Below are 17,051 nucleotides of genomic sequence, written 5' to 3' on the forward strand. Positions count from 1 at the left end.
AATATTTTTTTACTATTTACTATCCACTATAATTTATTTACTATTAACTATCATTTATTTACTATTCACAATAATTTATTTACTATCATTTACTGGGACAGTCTCTTTTTTTATTTATTTATTTATATTTTAGAAATATTAAATATTAAAAATTCTTGAAAATATTACTATATTTCGTACTTAACCAGGTACGTTTTTCTTTGTTTTTTTTAAGTTTGTTTATTTATTAATTAAATTAATAAATTAATTAAATTAAAATAAGAATATTAAAGTAAATTAGAAAGTTTATAAAGAACAATTATATAAAAAGGAAGTAGAAAAGTAGAAAATTTCTACAAATACTTAAAGTTCTCTTATAAATCGCCTAGCGACTAATGAGTACTCTGTGGTTTTTGTAAAACTCAAGTTTTTGTTTAAAAAAACTCCCAAGTATCCGAGCGGCGACGCTTGGCCTTGTGCATGCCCAGCTCCTGGTCCTCGTAGCGATCCAAATACTGCAAGAGCCAGCGAGAAAACTCGTTCATATACGGATCAATGTGCGAGATGACACGAAAACTCTTCACCGCTGGCGGTGGCTGTGAGATGCCGCCAAAGATTTGCTGGACAAAGTGCTCGCAGTGGAAGATGGCCACACAGACATCAGACTCGAGGACCTCCAGGCGCAAGGCCAGCTTGGCAAAGGATTCGGCGAACTGCTTAAGCACAATGTAAGTTTTGCTGGTGAAGACAGCTGAAAGGGGAGTTTTTATTATCTAAATTCTCGATTTGATGCACTTACTCACTGGGTCGCTCCTTTCTGGCTATTACATAGTACTTCTGCAGCATGTGCTGGGCCTTCTCCTCGAAGGTTACCTGTCGCTGGTTTAGCAGATGCAGCAGCATGCGCATGTCCTCCTCCGGTATATTCAAGCCATCCGGCTGGTCATCCTCCTGCTCGTCCTCTTTAGAGTGCTGGCGCAGCAGAAAGCTCCACAGGCTGTCCTTGCTAGTGGCTAGACCATCGCCCATATAAATGGGCAGGCCAAAGATTCTAAAACAACAGAAATATATAACCTCGATTGATATATAATCCCCTCCTGCTTACGGGCACAATTTGGCAAAAGTCAAGCTTTGATTGCTGGAATTCTCCGGCTGCCAGTGCATCCAAATGGCCGCCTCCAAAGCCTGATCCGTCTGCAGCTGCGGCACTGCCACCGAACCATTCTCAATGCTCTTCTCAATCTGCTCGCCCTGCTCCTTGGCCAGGCGTGTCCAGTCGCCCACATAGTAGACACCCTGCTGGGCCAACAGCAGGGGACTGGCCACCACCCAATTGTAACGCAACGATGACAGCTGGCCACCACCGGTTACAGTTGGCTGCAGCCCGTACTCGTGGGGTCCCACAAAACGCGGCGCCAGCTGGCCAATGGAGTTCATCAGGCGATGGGCCATCAGGCTGTCCGTGGCAATGATGCACAGCGATATGGGTGGACGCAGCTCGTCTGGTTCTATGGACACCAGGCTGGCCAAGAGGGCCATCTTGAGGTAGACATAACAGTCCATGGGCACACACTCCTGGCCCAGCTGGGCACTCAAGGCGTAGACGAAGGCGTAGTCCGAGTACCGCTGCGTCACCGTCTTGTGCAGCTTCTTGAGGTTGTGGGGCACGCAGTTAAGATCCGGTTGGGGGTAATCCTGGCCATGCGAGGCTGGTGACTGGAAGATCAGTTTGGGGGTGACAGGGAGTTGTTGTTGGTGTCCTGCCTCTGGTTGCAAGTTTGGGGTTAATAGGAGAGGCGATGCTTGCTCCTCCTCCTGCTGCTGCTGCTGCTGCTCCTCCTCCTGTTGGTGCTGCTCCTCCTGTTGGTGCTGCTCCTCCTCCTCCTGCGTGTCCTCCCTGTCCATATCCAACAACGACCCGCTGTAACACAAATCCGGGCTTATGACAGTCTCTGGTTGATTCTTCTCCTGAGGAGCCAAGGAGGAACTCAGCGTGTGGTTAAGCTGACTTGGACCAGAAATACTGGAGGGCAAGGGGTTCGCCAAAGAGACATCCTTAGGCTCCAGTTCCCCAGACGAGGAGAGGCTTTCCATTTGGAAAACCAACTGGCTGACCTCAGCATTATCCTCATTGACACCAGGTGGAGTTGGAGGAGGTGCAGCCACTGGACAATCCCCGATGCCTGGGCTTACAGATCTTTGCTGAGCCGCCGCCGGGGGGGCACTGTGGTAGCAACTGGGCAGGACTAGCGGAGCCTGGCTCTGGCTCTCAAATAACGAATCAATGTGGGCCTGCGAGAGCTGGCGGCGCTTGAGCGTGCGATTGAAACGCTGAAGGCGACGTCTTCGCTTAGGAGATTCTCCAGCTGGATGCAGTTGTTCTTGCTGTCGCTCTGGACGGAACTCCTTGGCCTTGGCATTCAGTAAAGAGCTATGTGTTGGAGCTGGCAACTGGTTCTCCACGGATGAGTCGTCGCTTTCCTCCCAGAAACTACGACTGCGGCCTTGTGGTTGATCTTTTGTGGCAGATGGGGAAGCGGGCACTAGTGCATCCTCCTTGCCAGCCGGAATTTCAGCAAGGGCAGAAGGATTCTCGGGCATCTTCTGACTTGAGAGACCCGGACTCTTTGGTGGCTGCCTCTGCTGGGATGGTCCCAGTTCCAGAGCTGGAGTAGCAGCTGTTTCCTCTGGCTGCTGGGATGTGGGTCTCTTCAAGATGGTTATCCTGGGCGGAGAACCAGAGGAAGGCGCCTTGCTGCGCTGACTCGGCTGACTTATATCAAAAGGCGACTGGACGGAGCTCAGCCACCTGGCCACAGCCTGATCTCTGCCAGCTGCTGTTGCTTTTGGCATAAAGTTGCCCAGAACTGGGCCACCGCGTCGAGAACGAGCTGTGCTGAGAGACTTAACTTTGGCTTCCGGCAAGGCCAGCGCCTTGACCTTCTTCACCTGCTTGCCCAAGTCGGGAAATGCCTGCTGATCGGGCCTAAAGGTGCCTTGAGAGGGGGGTTCCCTTTCGGCGGAAGATAAATGCCAAGCGTTTGCTGGGTTCTGCAGGCTTGGAGGCGATGGAGGAGTCTGGGCAGGGGAATCTGCTGGGGATTTAAGTGCTACCTTCTCCAGATCATCGGTGGTTGTGTCTGGTGTCACAACAGGGGTTGCAGTGACGCAACTAGCAGCGAGGATTGCAATGGAGCCCTCGTTGGACTGCTGGACTCCATCCTCATCCTCTTCGCGCAGAAACTCACTCAGCTGGATCGTACGGCGCCGGCTGGAGCGGCTGCAACCCTGGCTGCCTAGATGCTTCTTAGATGGCATGCCTCCAGGTGGTAGGTACTGGCCGAACCGTCAAAGTAGCCGGTGACGAGATACGCCGAGCCCAACTTTAACTCGCAGTCGTGGCTGTGGGCTCGCAATCGGATCAGTTTGGGGCGGTGCAGGCAACCAAGGAGACGCGGCGTCTGGACGGCGGAGCAGGGCAGGATGGCCAGTAGGCGAAATGTTTCCGTGACTCTCAGCTTCTGGTATTCACTCATGGGCCGGGAGCAGCCCGAACACAAGGGAGCTGTGAATGGAGAGAAGAAAGAGAGGTGACTGCACAATTTTGGTGGCTTAAACTGAAAGATAGATGGGTGACAGATGGATTACAAGGGGGTTTACAGGGGTTTTAAGGGGGTTTACAGGGGTTATTAGTGCACAAATAACAATAAATAAAGAAAGAAATCATGCTCTAGTTAGTTTTTAGCTTTAAATACATAAATTAATAGCGATTAATGTGAGTGATGTGAGTTGCTTGGTGGAATTGTTAATGGGGATTCAACGATACATTTGCCTTGGAAGACATACCATCCGTGGAGCTGGTCTGTATGGCATTGCGCATACAGCCGCTGCTGCAGAACCAAATTGATTGCAAACTATAAAAAAATACAAACTTTGTTGGATTTTAAGTCGCAAAACTGAACAGGGATTGCTCTCCCAGCCTTTAGTCTCTTGTAAGGCTTTAAATTTTTACAATCCCCAAGGGAAATCTCAGGTATTTTACAGATTTTGAACAGGAAATAAGAACCTTAAGCTTATTGACAGCTTTTAGTGGCCAATATTCAAGAAATTGCTCTACTTTTTGGCTTAAAAACAACAACATTTGAATCAAAATACATGAGAGAATCAAGAAATCATGAGAGACTCTTTCCCCCCCGGCTTACACCAGCGTCTCCCGTGGCGTATATGCTGCCAGGATGCCCTGCACCTGACTTAAGCCCAGGCGCAGGCACTGATCCCGCGGCTCAAACTGCAGGCACGGCGTATAGGGCAGACCCACCAACCGCCACTGGGCATGCAGCTGGCCAATATCGATGGCCTTTAGGCCGGCGGTCTTCAGGCGGGCCCTCACCAGCCCGTAGACAGTGTACCTGACCGCCTCGCCGAACTGCAGCGGCTCCTCCAGCACCAGCTGCAGCAGACGCGGCGCTTGCTCCAGCAGGTGGGCGTAGTCAAAGTCGAGGCGCACCTGGACGGGTGCCAGCAGATCCTCCGGGCGGCGTGTGCGCCGGTAGTGCTCCACGAACCTTTCGGCGGAGCCCTCCACCAACTTGAGCAGCTGCGTCTGGCGGCAGAACTGTTCCACCAGCCGCTGCTCGTGGAACCTGTATGTGTATATTCGGTATATTCATGTATAAAGTGTTCTTTTCCGGAGATCCATCTCCTTGTTTTTGTTGTGCCTTGAGAATTCTGTACACTTACTGGCTATTTGTCGGCGAATTGGCGTTTTCAACTTCTAACGGCGCTGCGGATTCCTGCAAGCTGGTGTTTACATTAAACATCTTACGAGGAAGGGATTTCCTCAATTGTGCACTTTGACGCTGAGAACTTGGCGAGAGAAATGTTTAATTTTTGTTTCAAAAGAGGTGCCTTGCTAGAGATGGCCGAGGGAAAGAACGAGGCAACAAAGCTATCGACATCGACTATCGACAGTCCGATAGTCTGGGCTTCTAGGGTCGCGTTGCCAACCACGCTGCGCATGCGTCCGTGTCATCGAAAACCTTGCAGGGTATTTTATTTCCAGTCCGCAGCTCATTACGCATTGATGGAGTCATTTCCGACCCCATAAACCATATATATTCTTGATCAGCATCAACAGGCGAATCGTTTAAGCCAACTCCGGAGGAAAAAAAATTTTTTTGTGATTTTTTCGAAATTCGATAAGGGGTTACATCATTAAAATTCTCAAAATTTGATAAAATTTTCAAGTTCAAACTAAGTATGCAGATTTGTTAACCTTATAAAAACTAACATAAAACCGTTTTCAAAAGTAAAATTAATGCATTTTTGACCGAGTTATGAATTTTCAAAGTTATGCAGGGTATTAAAATTTCAGGCAGAAGCTTAAAACTCATCGAAGGAATCATTTCCGACCCTATAAATCATATATATTCTTGATCAGCATCAGCAAGCGAATCGTTTAAGCCAACTCCGGAGGGGAAAAAATTTTTTTTGTGATTTTTTCGAAATTCGATAAGGGGTTACATCATTAAAATTCTCAAAATTTGATAAAATTTTCAATTTCAAACTAAGTATGCAGATTTGTTAACCTTATAAAAACTAACATAAAACCGTTTTCAAAAGTAAAATTAATGCATTTTTGACCGAGTTATGAATTTTCAAAGTTATGCAGGGTATTAAAATTTCAGGCAGAAGCTTAAAACTCATCGAAGGAATCATTTCCGACCCTATAAATCATATATATTCTTGATCAGCATCAACAGGCGAATCGTTTAAGCCAACTCCGGAGAAAAAAAATTTTTTGTGATTTTTTCGAAATTCGATAAGGGGTTACATCATTAAAATTCTCAAAATTTGATAAAATTTTCAATTTCAAACTAAGTATGCAGATTTGTTAACCTTATAAAAACTAACATAAACCCGTTTTCAAAAGTAAAATTAATGCAGGGTAGGTTTTATTAGGTTAATTATACAAAATTCTATGCTAGAAGTAAACACCCCCCCAAAAGTACGTGCAGCTCAAAAGTATGCAATTAAAAATTGTCTGCCCATAAAATGCTGCATCTTTTGGGCTGAATAAGCTTTCTACCAAAATAGTGGTGCATCTTTTGGGCTTTTACGCTGAACTTAGACTGGGAACAGTTTGCACTGCAATAGTTTTCATTATACTTTAAATATCTTAACACTTTCCGCAGACTGGGCTTTCATGTAATGTTTACAAACAAAAAAAAATGTTTTATTTCTTGCTTAAATAACGAAAAACTATGTGAAATTCTCAGTTGTGTAACTATTAAATATATACGTTGATTCCTGGTGCTGTTGATGGTTCACCTCGTGGTTCTCCTTTCTCCTTCCCTTTTCTCTCTTTCTGGTCTTTAAATATCCTAGAAGAAGCGAGTGAGTAAAGTGTGCTGTACCCCGTACCCAGTTTCTGTCCGCGCTCCGCACACCTAACCCTGATGCTGGTGGTGCCACCAGCCCGACTGGCGGGCATTGACATAAGTCTTCAGGCCGCCGTCCTGGACAGGCGACATGGGCTGGTGGGTAGGAAAGAGATGGGGGCCACTGCTCTCGTAGTTGATGCCATTGTGCTGGTTGAAGATGTAGGCTTTGGGCACCTCCACGCCGGCTGGGCCCACGGTATTCGTGACGCTGACAGTGGAGACGGGGCCCGGATTGGCCGGCAAGTAGGTGCGGCTTGGAGGCAGCGGCTGCGGCGACGCCGATGGTCCCCAGCTCGTCTGCGGTTTCAGCGGCAGCGCAGGACGATACTGTTTGGTGTACAAGGGAGGACCAATCGGTAGTACAGGCTGCTTTGGTATGGACACCGTATTTGGGGGTCCGTAGGCGTTGTTCCTCAGATCGCAGACGGTGTTTTCGACCAGAGTCGCCAGCGGGGCAGTATAGATGCGGAAGTTCGTGTCCGCATAGTCCAGGTCGGAGAGCAAGAACACGGGCATACGATCCGAGAGGACCCAAACGTTCTTGTTCTCGTCGATCTTAACGTCGGCGGGAAAGACCAGACCCACATCGTCCCGGTCCACGATACCGTGGAACTGCGGCGAGTACGGCATCGAGGAGTGCCAGCATCCGACGGCATTCTGGTCAATCAAGTTGAACAGCTCCACGCCGTCGTCGCTCATCACCCGGGACGTAGTGTGGGCATTCGGACCACGCTCATCCAGGGCCACAAAGTCATGGTAGCTGTCCTCGGTGCGGGTCTCGTCCCTAAGGATCCTCGTGGAGACGGCAAACTGGCGGTGACTGGCCAGGGGGCTGAAGTACAACGTTCTGAACCCATCCGAGCGAATAGGCGATAGGGACATGCCAAAGATGCCCTCCTCTCCCCACTGGAAGTTAATGCCGGCGATATTGAAGTCGCCCCTTAGGGGATCTGGAAAGAAGTACGAGTGCGCCGAGAAGCGCCAGGACTTGTTCAGCTCCCAGGAGTAAGCGATCAGGCCGTAACCCAGCTCGTCCGCAAAATAGGCATATGCATCATCACAATTCTTGCCAATGTCCACTGCAATATTGGCTATGAAAGTGTTCGGATTGGTGTCCACTGCCGGCAGTTCGTAGCGCCGGATGCGAGTGTCCGTGGTCAAGTCGAAGACATTCACCGCATACGGGCAGGGGTTCCTGGTGGTGTTGCCAATGCCCACGGTGCCGGTGTCCAGCACCCAAAGGCGGCCACACTCGTCAACCTTGATGCGATACGCTGTGGTGATGCTGTTGGCGCAGTCACCGGCTGTGTTTGCCCGCCAATCCGGATACGGAATCAATTCCGGCGATCCTGTCAGACTGTGGTCCATGTTGATGTAGGTGAGAGTGGCCGGGATGCCTGTAAAAATGAATGTTAAATGATCAATTAGATTATAAATAAAATGGTTTATAAAATAATTAAAATTAATTACTGTGAGGAAAATGGGAAATGTAAAATAATGGGATGTTCTTTATTTGGTTAGCCTGCTGCTTTTGGCTAAACGTGTGCTGCTTGGATTGGGCCACAGACGTTGCAGGTTGCCAGTGTGCAGGTGGCATGCAATTTCCGATGTCATTAGCCCCCACTGAGGCAACACACTGGAGGAGCAATACCACGTTGTCGTCGTCGTTGTCGTTGCCACGAGCCTCAACCGACGATTTCCGCTCCAATTGCTTCTTGGTGGAGTCACCCCGTCTCTCCAGCTCTCTTGACCAATTTCAAGGCGTTTTTGGGGGCGACATTGCCACGTCTCCAAGCTTGGAGTTCCTCCCCGATCCACGCCTTTCAATTTGTGTTATGCTTTGGATTTCTAAAGCCATGAAGCGGGTATAATAACAAGAAAGTCTCTTCCTAAATGGCTGACTGTAAGTGCTCTTAATTAATTCCTCAAATGTTCTGTTTTTTGTTGCCTGTCGTCAACTTTGTAAAGCTAATCTGTAAATCAGACTCCAAAATCCAGATTCCAGTCTCCGCCCCTAAAATTCAGACATTTTTTTGCGAACTCATTTGTGATTTAGATCGAGCCACACACCGAGCAGCACAGCTAATGTTCGTGTCCACTTCGTGGTTCAGTGGCTCAATGGATAAATGGCCAAATGACCGGAGGCTGTGCTCTGCGGCTGCGTGGCTGTGTGGCTTAATGAATTTATATGAAATACGGACTTGTCTTGAAACTCCGCCGAGTTGTTGACTCGTTACCCGGCCAATTAGTGTTGCCAATTCCCAGGTTAGCAGTGGCAGTTGCACTCGCATTCTGATTTCAATTTCGTTTTTGAGTCATGGCTTGTAACTCGTATCTCAATTTGTAATCCTGTCGCTGTAGCTCATTACAAATGTGAGAACACAGCCCTAAACAGGCTACCTACCCCATGGCTTTGCCATTACTATTTGATTTGCATAATGAGCTTTAAGTACGGTGGCTCAATAAATCATAACTCTTTATTGTCAACTGCAGGTGTTGTCTACCTGTTTGGCTGTTTGGCCGCCGATTTGCTCTGACTAATTGATTGCTTTTGATGGCCATTGAAGCATTAAGCCTTTGCCGCAACTTTCACGTACTTTATGTTATTGTTTTGGGCCTTTTTTTTTTTTTTGCCTTATTATGACCTTCTGGCCGCAAACCATTGGCTTGGCATTCTCAAAGCTGGAAATGTAACAGCTCAAGGCTAGGCCAGAATGTAGGGATTGAAAAAATGGTTTATTGATTATTTAACCAATAATTAAGCTTGTGAAATAAGATATTTGCCAAAAAACTAAATCTTGTTAAATTTCTGCAATCTCCGTGATATTCGTTAGAGACCCAATCTTTGCTTTTGTGAAACTCTCACTCCGTTTCTACTGAAAACTAATCATGGGCTAATGGCATAATGCCTTATAATATGTTATTGTCTGCCATTGGATTTCCATTTGTGTAACGCCGGCGACCCTGAAGAAGCCTTTACAATTGCCAGATATACGAATATATATTGGATGGTCGTCATATAATACCATATAATGCCAATGCCGATTCACAATCCGCTTTACAACGGTTAATTGTTTAAAAAAAATAACAAAATGTAAATGCAACACCTGAATGCGCGCCCCGCAAGTATCAACCGGATTTGTGAGAGGTCAACTCGCGTGCCCAAGTCCAAACCCAAGCCCGTGCCCATCATCAAAAGCAAGAGTTTGGACACAATTTTGACAGCAAGGTTCTTTGAACACCGGAAACGAAATCCATTCTTTGGAAGCTCCCTCAATGTAAGGCACACCCGAAAACGTATCCTTGAACTTGCAAATCTTCTGCTGCTGTTGTGAATCTTTCTAAAAATAATATAATGTTCAATTCAAAAAGAAGAGAAGCTGTAAAATTTTGTTTCTTGGGCATTGGGCTCCTCAAAAAACCCAAAAATCTGACTTTGCACAATTTAAGCAAAACTCTTATAGGGTTGGTTGCCAGTAAAGTCCAAGTCTAAGTATCTTTTGGGGCTCCTTACTTGTTTCACAACCACAATTAGTCACTTACAGCATACAAGAAACCTGACAGCAATTCCTCAATCAACCCAATTCCACACTTCCACACCCAAAGTGTGGCAAAGTGTTAATGATGCCCAAAAAACGGATATGTTGTCACTCAAATCTGCATCCGGACCAACTTACCATCTCGCCAGCGGGGAACGGTGACAAAGAGGCGGTTCCCAAAGTGCTCGACGCCGACGGGCAAGCCATTCTGTGGTATGTAGTCACCGCTGGCCAGGGCCTGCTCCTTGAGCCGGGCGTTTGGGAAGGCAAAGTCCAGTTGGTTCCAGCTGTAGCGCTCCTGCAGCTTGTAGGCGGCCCACGAGGGAGACGCGAACAGCAGCGTGGCGAGCAGCAGCAGCAGCGGCAGGATGCATCCTTTGTCCTGGACAAACCTCATGGCACACTTCTCGGGGCTACAAACGCACAGACGACACTGGGGGCCGATATAAGGATATGGCAAGGCAAGGCAAGGCAAAAACCAAAAAAAAAAAAAAGAAGGAAACAAATTCCTGATGCACTACTCCTTCTGTTTTAGCTGGGGGCCCAATCTGTATATTTATTTATTGTTTTATCCCCTTCTGTGGACCGTGGCGCGCTTACGACTGTTGGCCACAATATGTCGGCCACGTTTTATATGAGGTTTTTTTTTGTTCCGAAGACGAAGACGAAGCCAATGACGAAGACAGGCCAGCGAAAACGGCGGCGAAACTACGAAGGCGCCAACGCGTGGTGGCACTCGGCGCACTCCGAGCTTCGTCTGGACACAGATCGCATGCCTCTCGGTTCGGTGCTCGGCTCGGTGTTGCTCGGGTCAAATCGGTGGTACTAGCCATGCTGGAAGCTATACTTCACGCATGTTTAGCGGTCGCCAGAGTTCCGTTTAAGAAATACACATCGAGCCGCACTGAATCAGAGCCGACACCTTTCGCCGGTGGTGGACTCTTTGATATACAGGTAGAGGTATATAGGTTTTCAAAATTTTAATACTCTTTCGAAGGGGCAGTGGGGCTAAGGCTAAGCCTGGATCCCGACCTTCGCCAATGACTGGCTACGTGCGCCTGCGCTCGTTACTTATTTGCAAATCAATTATAAAAAACAAGAAAGGAAGCTAACTTTGGCTCGCCGAAGTTTGTATACCCTTAAAGTTTGCTATGGGATCATTAAGAATCGCTTTTTACATTCCCGGCTTTAGATTTTATTTAAATTTACAGATCATTTCTATGGCAGCTATAAGATATAGTTGTCCGATTTTCGGGAAATTTACACCAAAACTCTAAAATAATAAAAGAAGCTCATATCCTAAAGTAGATGAAAATACGTTGAAAAACAACAAAGTTATACTTATTTTTCTCCTAATTTCACGATCCTTCCTATGGCAGCTATATGATATAGTTGTCTGATTTCTTAAAAATAAAAACCATAAATCTGAATTAATAAAAAACGGGCAAATCCCAAAAATAATCAAGATATGTTGAAAAACAGTCAAGTTATAATTTTTTTTCTAAGAATTTGTCGATCATTTGTATGGCAGCTATATAATATAGTCGCCCGATCTGGTCCGTTCCAACATATATAGTAGTAAGAGTATTCAGAAGACTATATACAACGTTTCATTCAGATAGCTTTTAAACTGAGGGATTAGTTTGCGTAGAACATGGCTAGATCAACTCGCCTGTTGATGCTGATCAAGAATAGGAAAGGTCTCCTTCACTGATATCAAGATAGGCAATATTCACAACCATTTACTAGACAAATCCAAACACCAATTAGTTTGTTGTCACCTCTAATCGTTGTAATTTCCATTAACAACTTAATGGCATGAAAAATCATTTACCAAAGCCTTAGCTATTAATTTTCACCCACATTTATACATTTATGAATATACAGACTTCAAAGAGTATTCAAAGCTCGCGTAACTGGGCCTGGTTTCGATTGAATGGCCATAGTTTGGGTTTCGATTGGTGGCTTTCAATGATTCACAATTCCGGCGAGGGTCAAATATTTGGTTTCCGCTACTTATGGGCTGAGGTGTGTGAGGTGTTAAGGTAACCCCAGGATATGAAAACATTGCCTAAGAGAAGGTATTGCAGTTGCGAAAACCTAGACTTTGCAAGACTTGTGGTCCTGAGCCGTCACTCTGCTCTTCTCACCTGGCTTTTAGGGCATCCCCCTTAGAGCTTAGAGTGGGGGGTACTGGCTCTGCTCTAATGGCCATCGCCGCAAGATCCAAAACTGCAACCGAAGGCGTCCGTCCGCATAACTCTTGGCCCAATATGCATTTTTTGGTCAGCCAAAATGTGAGGAAAACAAAAACAAGAATAACGCATAATGGAGAGGGAGAGACCGAGGGGGCTGCGAATGTTTTACGACCTCCACTGATGAAGTGGTTTGCATTAATCCTAAACACCATAGGCTACACTTGAAACAATCGGGAGTTGTTATGAACTCAACTCACTAAGGTAACTCCTGATATTTCTACTCAATATCTCAGTATCTCAGCTCTTAAAAGCTTCAACATTAATTTTTAATTTGCAAAATGTGTTAATTTTCAGAATAATAATGGTTTCTCGCTCTAATTTAACGACTTTGTAAGATGCTAATTTAATGGCAATTCGCAGAAAAGCCGTTTAACTTGATCCCTTGGCCGCATTCGATGTCTCACCCACAGAATTTGCAGCAAAATAAATAGAAATAAATCCGCAAAGACACGCAGCACACGAAATATGCTCCACATAATTACGTTTAATGCTGCCTGAATTTATTGCAAACGCCGGATCGCCGGATCGGACCATAAAAAGCCACAACCAGTGCGTTTTTATTAATTAATTGTGTGAGCTGCTGCCGCAGTTAGGTGGATGTCGTTCGTGGCCAGCCGTCTGGTGGCTAGTGGCTACTAGCTGCTGCCTGGATGTTGCTGTTGATGCTGTTGGTGTTGTGTAACTGGATGCAATTAATGATGCCATCGCCAGCAGCAGCAGCAGCAGCAGCCATTAACCCCTATAATTTAAATTGAATTGACTTGTTTAGTGTTTTTATTTGTGGGATATCATCCTCCAAGAGCCACCAATGAAGCATCAGCCAGGATAACTGTGGATGTACTTGGCCAAAGTCAAAGTAAAGACTACTTTGTCATGTATCTCATGAATCGGTAGAGGATATTCTCCAGTAAAAGTTCTAGGTTTTAATCCTAATTAGTTTCTTAGAACCAATTTCCCATTTTCCACACTCCTGAGAGTGTACAATTTTCGGTTTTCCGCAGCCTTTTCGCTACTTACTTGTTTTAATTTTGATTTATGCTCAACTCTTTTCCCAATAATTGAAACGAGTTTTTCCAGCAACGAAAATCAAAAACAAAACAACATTATCAAGTGACGAGAGCCGCGCTAAGTGGCCAAAAGACTCCTCCAGTCCGATCCGCACTCTTTGGCATAATTGCCATTATGCAATGCAACCTGCTAGCAAGACATTAGCGGATCGGTTGACTTGGGCGGAAAGTAAAATGCAGGCAGCCAGGCTTTGAAATGACATTGTCCGGCTTGTGTGTTTTCCTCCTTTTGGACAGTTTTCCAGGCATACGCTTATGGTTATCCTCCGTTCGGGGGTTTGGCACTTTTTTTTTGGCTTGGCCGTTTGGGAAACCTGTTCCCCTGTAACCTAAGTTTGTCCAAACGTTTCGTTCATTTCGGTTTTCAAGTTCAATGTCCATGGCCCTGACCGTTGGCCAAAATCGGGGTGGACAGAAAGATTTCCTGCTCAACCATCAGAGATCCTTGTGTGTCCTCCTTGACATGCACTGTGGTTATTTTTTACAAATTATTTCAACAATATAAACTGTATAGTAATTACAATTGCAGAGGGAAATCATCATCATCATCTGTGCTCTCTAAGTTTGATAAGATCTAAAATCAAAGATCAATTCACTACACACCTTTTTTTTGCCAGTGCAAAATTCAATGGCAACATTAAGTAAATAAATCAGGCTGCAGCTACTTTTCCGTGTAACTGCGTTGCATTCAAAACGTTGCCACAGACATCAATTTGGCCGCAATACCGCCGCGGCGGTGCACTTGTCACGCAAGAGGAAAAGCAGTTGTCGAAAATGCTGGGTAAATGGTGCGGATAAGAGATCGTTGTGGGGTTTAAATAATGTGGCATAAATCAGCGAGCTGCCTTCGAAATTTATGAGCTAAAGCGACTTATCTTAAGCCAATCGTAATCTGCACTTCTTATGGCTCTTAAAGCGACTCAATGTGGTAATCGATCGACAATCGGTTTATAATAACATTTCCATTAGTTTTTTGGATTTTAAAAGTGCGTTGATTGCGAGATAATCTTACTGGCTGGTGCGTATAAGTTACAGACTAAAGTGGCCACCCAGCAGACAAAAACCTGCGTTTATGATATTGAAAACGATAGTTTTACGGATTTCAAGCGGACAAAACGTTCGATTCGAATCACCTGTCATGGGTTTTGTGGCAGAAAATTCTATAATTTATGGAATCCGAATAAGATTTCGACATCTTTAACGGGTATAAACCTGAGAATTTGCAATACTTGTCCGTTTTGCGTACGTTTGCTCATCCGCTTTTGAGCATTTAGCGAAACTAAAGCGGAAAGTCCGAATCTTTGTTCGATTTTAATATTTTTAGCAGACATTTGAAACTCAATTTGGGGATTTTTTACTTATACAAAAATATTTATTTTAAATTGCATTGATTTTATCCACAGAAACAAAACAGACAATCCATAAAACAATACAAATTATACAAAAAAAATATATATAAATAAGAATATACAAATTAAAAAAGAAGCTTTTGTTCTAGAACCACCATGGGGGCGGTGGGCGCACATAGTCTCCCACATTCAGGTAATCCTGTTGAACGTTGCCCTCACTCAAAAAGGATTCGTCCGATTCCGAGTTTCCAATGAGCGATTCATCTGACCAATCGTCCTTATGTTTGCTACCAGCATTCACAAGGGAGCTCATCACGGCGAGGACAAGGACAAGTCCGAGAAGAAATTGGCTAAGCAGCTTCATGATGGTAATTGTCTCGGGTTTCAGTGAATGGAGAAAGTGATATGCTGCCGCCTTATATACATACGAAAAATGGAACCAGAATCCAGGTGTTTTGCCGGGTTTTTTTCTGCCAGAGTTTTTGTTTGGCTTTTAGCACAATGAAAATTGGGCCATGTTTGTCCCGATTGAGCTGGTCAGGGTCTCTCGCAGTCTCTCAGAGCATTTGAAATTAGAGTCTGTGTTTGCTCGGGTTAGCTGTGCGTGCGTGCGTTGTCTTTTCGCTTTTCTCCAACGCCTATTGATTTCCCGGTGAAAAGTTGTTGTTTCTGCCAATTAGCTGGCTAAAGACTTGCCATGCCAAAGCATTGAAAACGAAAACGAAATTGAAATTGAAATTGAAATCGAAAATGAAAAATGAAAATGAAAACTGTCTGTCGTCTAGTGTCGAGTTTTGGCATGGCCTGGCCGCAATTAGTTGTCAATTAAAAAGTATTTAGATAAGCTGCTTCCTCCTCCTGGTTGATAGTATCATTAGTTAGGCCAAAAACACGTAAAGGAAGCACACTCTGATTGGTAAATTTCTTTCCTTTCTAATTATGACTTGAAGTTCAAGGTCTTCACAGCTTGGAAAGCTTCGAGTTACAGATGGAATAGCTTATAGGAAGTGGCTGAACTCGTCCAGGGTTAGCTTAGTCATCCGACAGAGGCTTCAGCGAAACGATCCACTCTTGTTGGACGCTCCCCGCTGCCTTTTGAGTGTAATTAGTAATTAGTAATTAGTGTTTTATTCCAAGTCCGAATTCTAAGTCTCTAATTATGCATAAAAACTGTGCCTTTGTCTTGGCCAATTAAAAATTTAGCGATAGGAAAGCGCGGCGGCGGCAGCAACAACTTGTTTAATTATCAACTGAAGCTGAACACACACAGAACACTGAGCTTAAACAACTGCTGCTAAACGGAGACCTAAGTGGGCTGGTGGTGGTTCTAAGCATTACGCCGGTATTACCAGACGGATGCATAGGTTTTGGCCAGGCTAAACGAGCGACCTTGCCATGGCCACGCTCTGCTTACCAATTGCCGATCTGCTTTGACGACAGCCGAAAAACTGCACTCTCACAAATTGGTCAATTGCAAATTGGAAACTATAAAAACTGTAAGCGAAAAGTTCCGCTTTGTTTCTCTTCTTTCTCTTTTCTTGATCGTTTTTCGCGATTACGCATACGCCGCGGTGTCCAAGGCTGGCAATGATTTGCTCTTAAATGAATATCGAGCCGCAATGAATGTGTGTTTCCAGCATTAAATTAAGCTGAAGAGCAGGGTTAAGTCATGATGAAAGCTGTGAATACCTATTACTATTATTAATTTTCTAAAAGAATTCATTTGTCAAAGCCCACAGCCACCCACCCCAATATTTGTGCTTGGATCAACCCAGCAGACAAAAAGCGGTCTAAGTGCGGATGGATTCGAAAAATTCGGACAAAGAATCAGATTTTCCGCTTTAGTTTCGCTAAAAGCTCAAAAACGGACACTAAAACGTACAAAAATCGGACAAGTATCGCAAATTCTCAGGTTTATACCCGTTAATGATATCGTAAAAGGTCCGCAATCGAATTCCCATTCGGATTCCGAAAGTTATAGCATTTTCTGCCACACAATCCATGTCAGGTGCTTAACTTTAAGATTGTTTATGAGCCGGAATCGAACGCTTTGTTCGCTTAAAACCCTCAAAACTATCGTTTTCAATATCATAAACAAACGTTTTTGTCGGCTGTAACCAAATCTCTTTGGACTTGTTTGTAAGTCTCTAAATAGCCCTGGCTACTACCACTTCTCTTACGAATTCTTTTAAGGGGTATTTGAATTATTCGAAATTGAAAATCGAGCTGTTCGATTGCCTGAGTGAACCAGCACACCCGTTTTTGGCTTTAACCCTAAACCTCTGCCCAACCGGCAAGGCTGAAACTGCTACCAATCCAATGCATCCATCAATCAATCAATGCTAACATTTCACTTTATGAACGGTTCAAAAAACAGACCGAATCAAATCAAAGCAAACAAATTTAAGCAAATGCA

At 45.0% G+C, this 17,051-nt stretch overlaps 2 protein-coding genes across 5 annotated transcripts; both read right to left on the reverse strand.

The window, feature by feature from the left end:
• Positions 1-314: 314 nt before the first annotated feature.
• Positions 315-4,896, reverse strand: LOC108080378 (uncharacterized). 4 transcript variants are annotated; one of them, XM_070288490.1, is made up of 4 exons: positions 4,720-4,860; positions 1,085-3,544; positions 783-1,030; positions 315-730 (listed from the first exon to the last, which is right to left on the reverse strand). In XM_070288490.1, the coding sequence occupies exons 2-4, from the start codon at positions 3,295-3,297 to the stop codon at positions 414-416; spliced, it is 2,778 nt and encodes a 925-aa protein (XP_070144591.1). In that variant the 5' UTR covers positions 3,298-3,544; positions 4,720-4,860; the 3' UTR covers positions 315-413. The 4 variants fall into 4 exon arrangements, with proteins under 4 accessions (XP_070144591.1, XP_070144592.1, XP_017030589.1 ...); XM_070288491.1 differs by having other exon boundaries at positions 565-730; positions 779-1,030; XM_017175100.3 differs by lacking the exons at positions 315-730; positions 783-1,030 and adding exons at positions 3,826-3,893; positions 4,182-4,622 and having other exon boundaries at positions 3,135-3,544; positions 4,720-4,896.
• A 1,119-nt stretch (positions 4,897-6,015) lies between these two features.
• On the reverse strand, positions 6,016-10,536 carry y (L-dopachrome tautomerase yellow). Its single transcript, XM_017174877.3, has 2 exons — positions 10,100-10,536; positions 6,016-7,819 (listed from the first exon to the last, which is right to left on the reverse strand). The coding sequence occupies exons 1-2, from the start codon at positions 10,356-10,358 to the stop codon at positions 6,429-6,431; spliced, it is 1,650 nt and encodes a 549-aa protein (XP_017030366.1). The 5' UTR covers positions 10,359-10,536; the 3' UTR covers positions 6,016-6,428.
• Positions 10,537-17,051: the final 6,515 nt, after the last annotated feature.

Source organism: Drosophila kikkawai, chromosome X, assembly GCF_030179895.1.
Source record: "Drosophila kikkawai strain 14028-0561.14 chromosome X, DkikHiC1v2, whole genome shotgun sequence".
NCBI lineage: Eukaryota > Metazoa > Arthropoda > Insecta > Diptera > Drosophilidae > Drosophila > Drosophila kikkawai.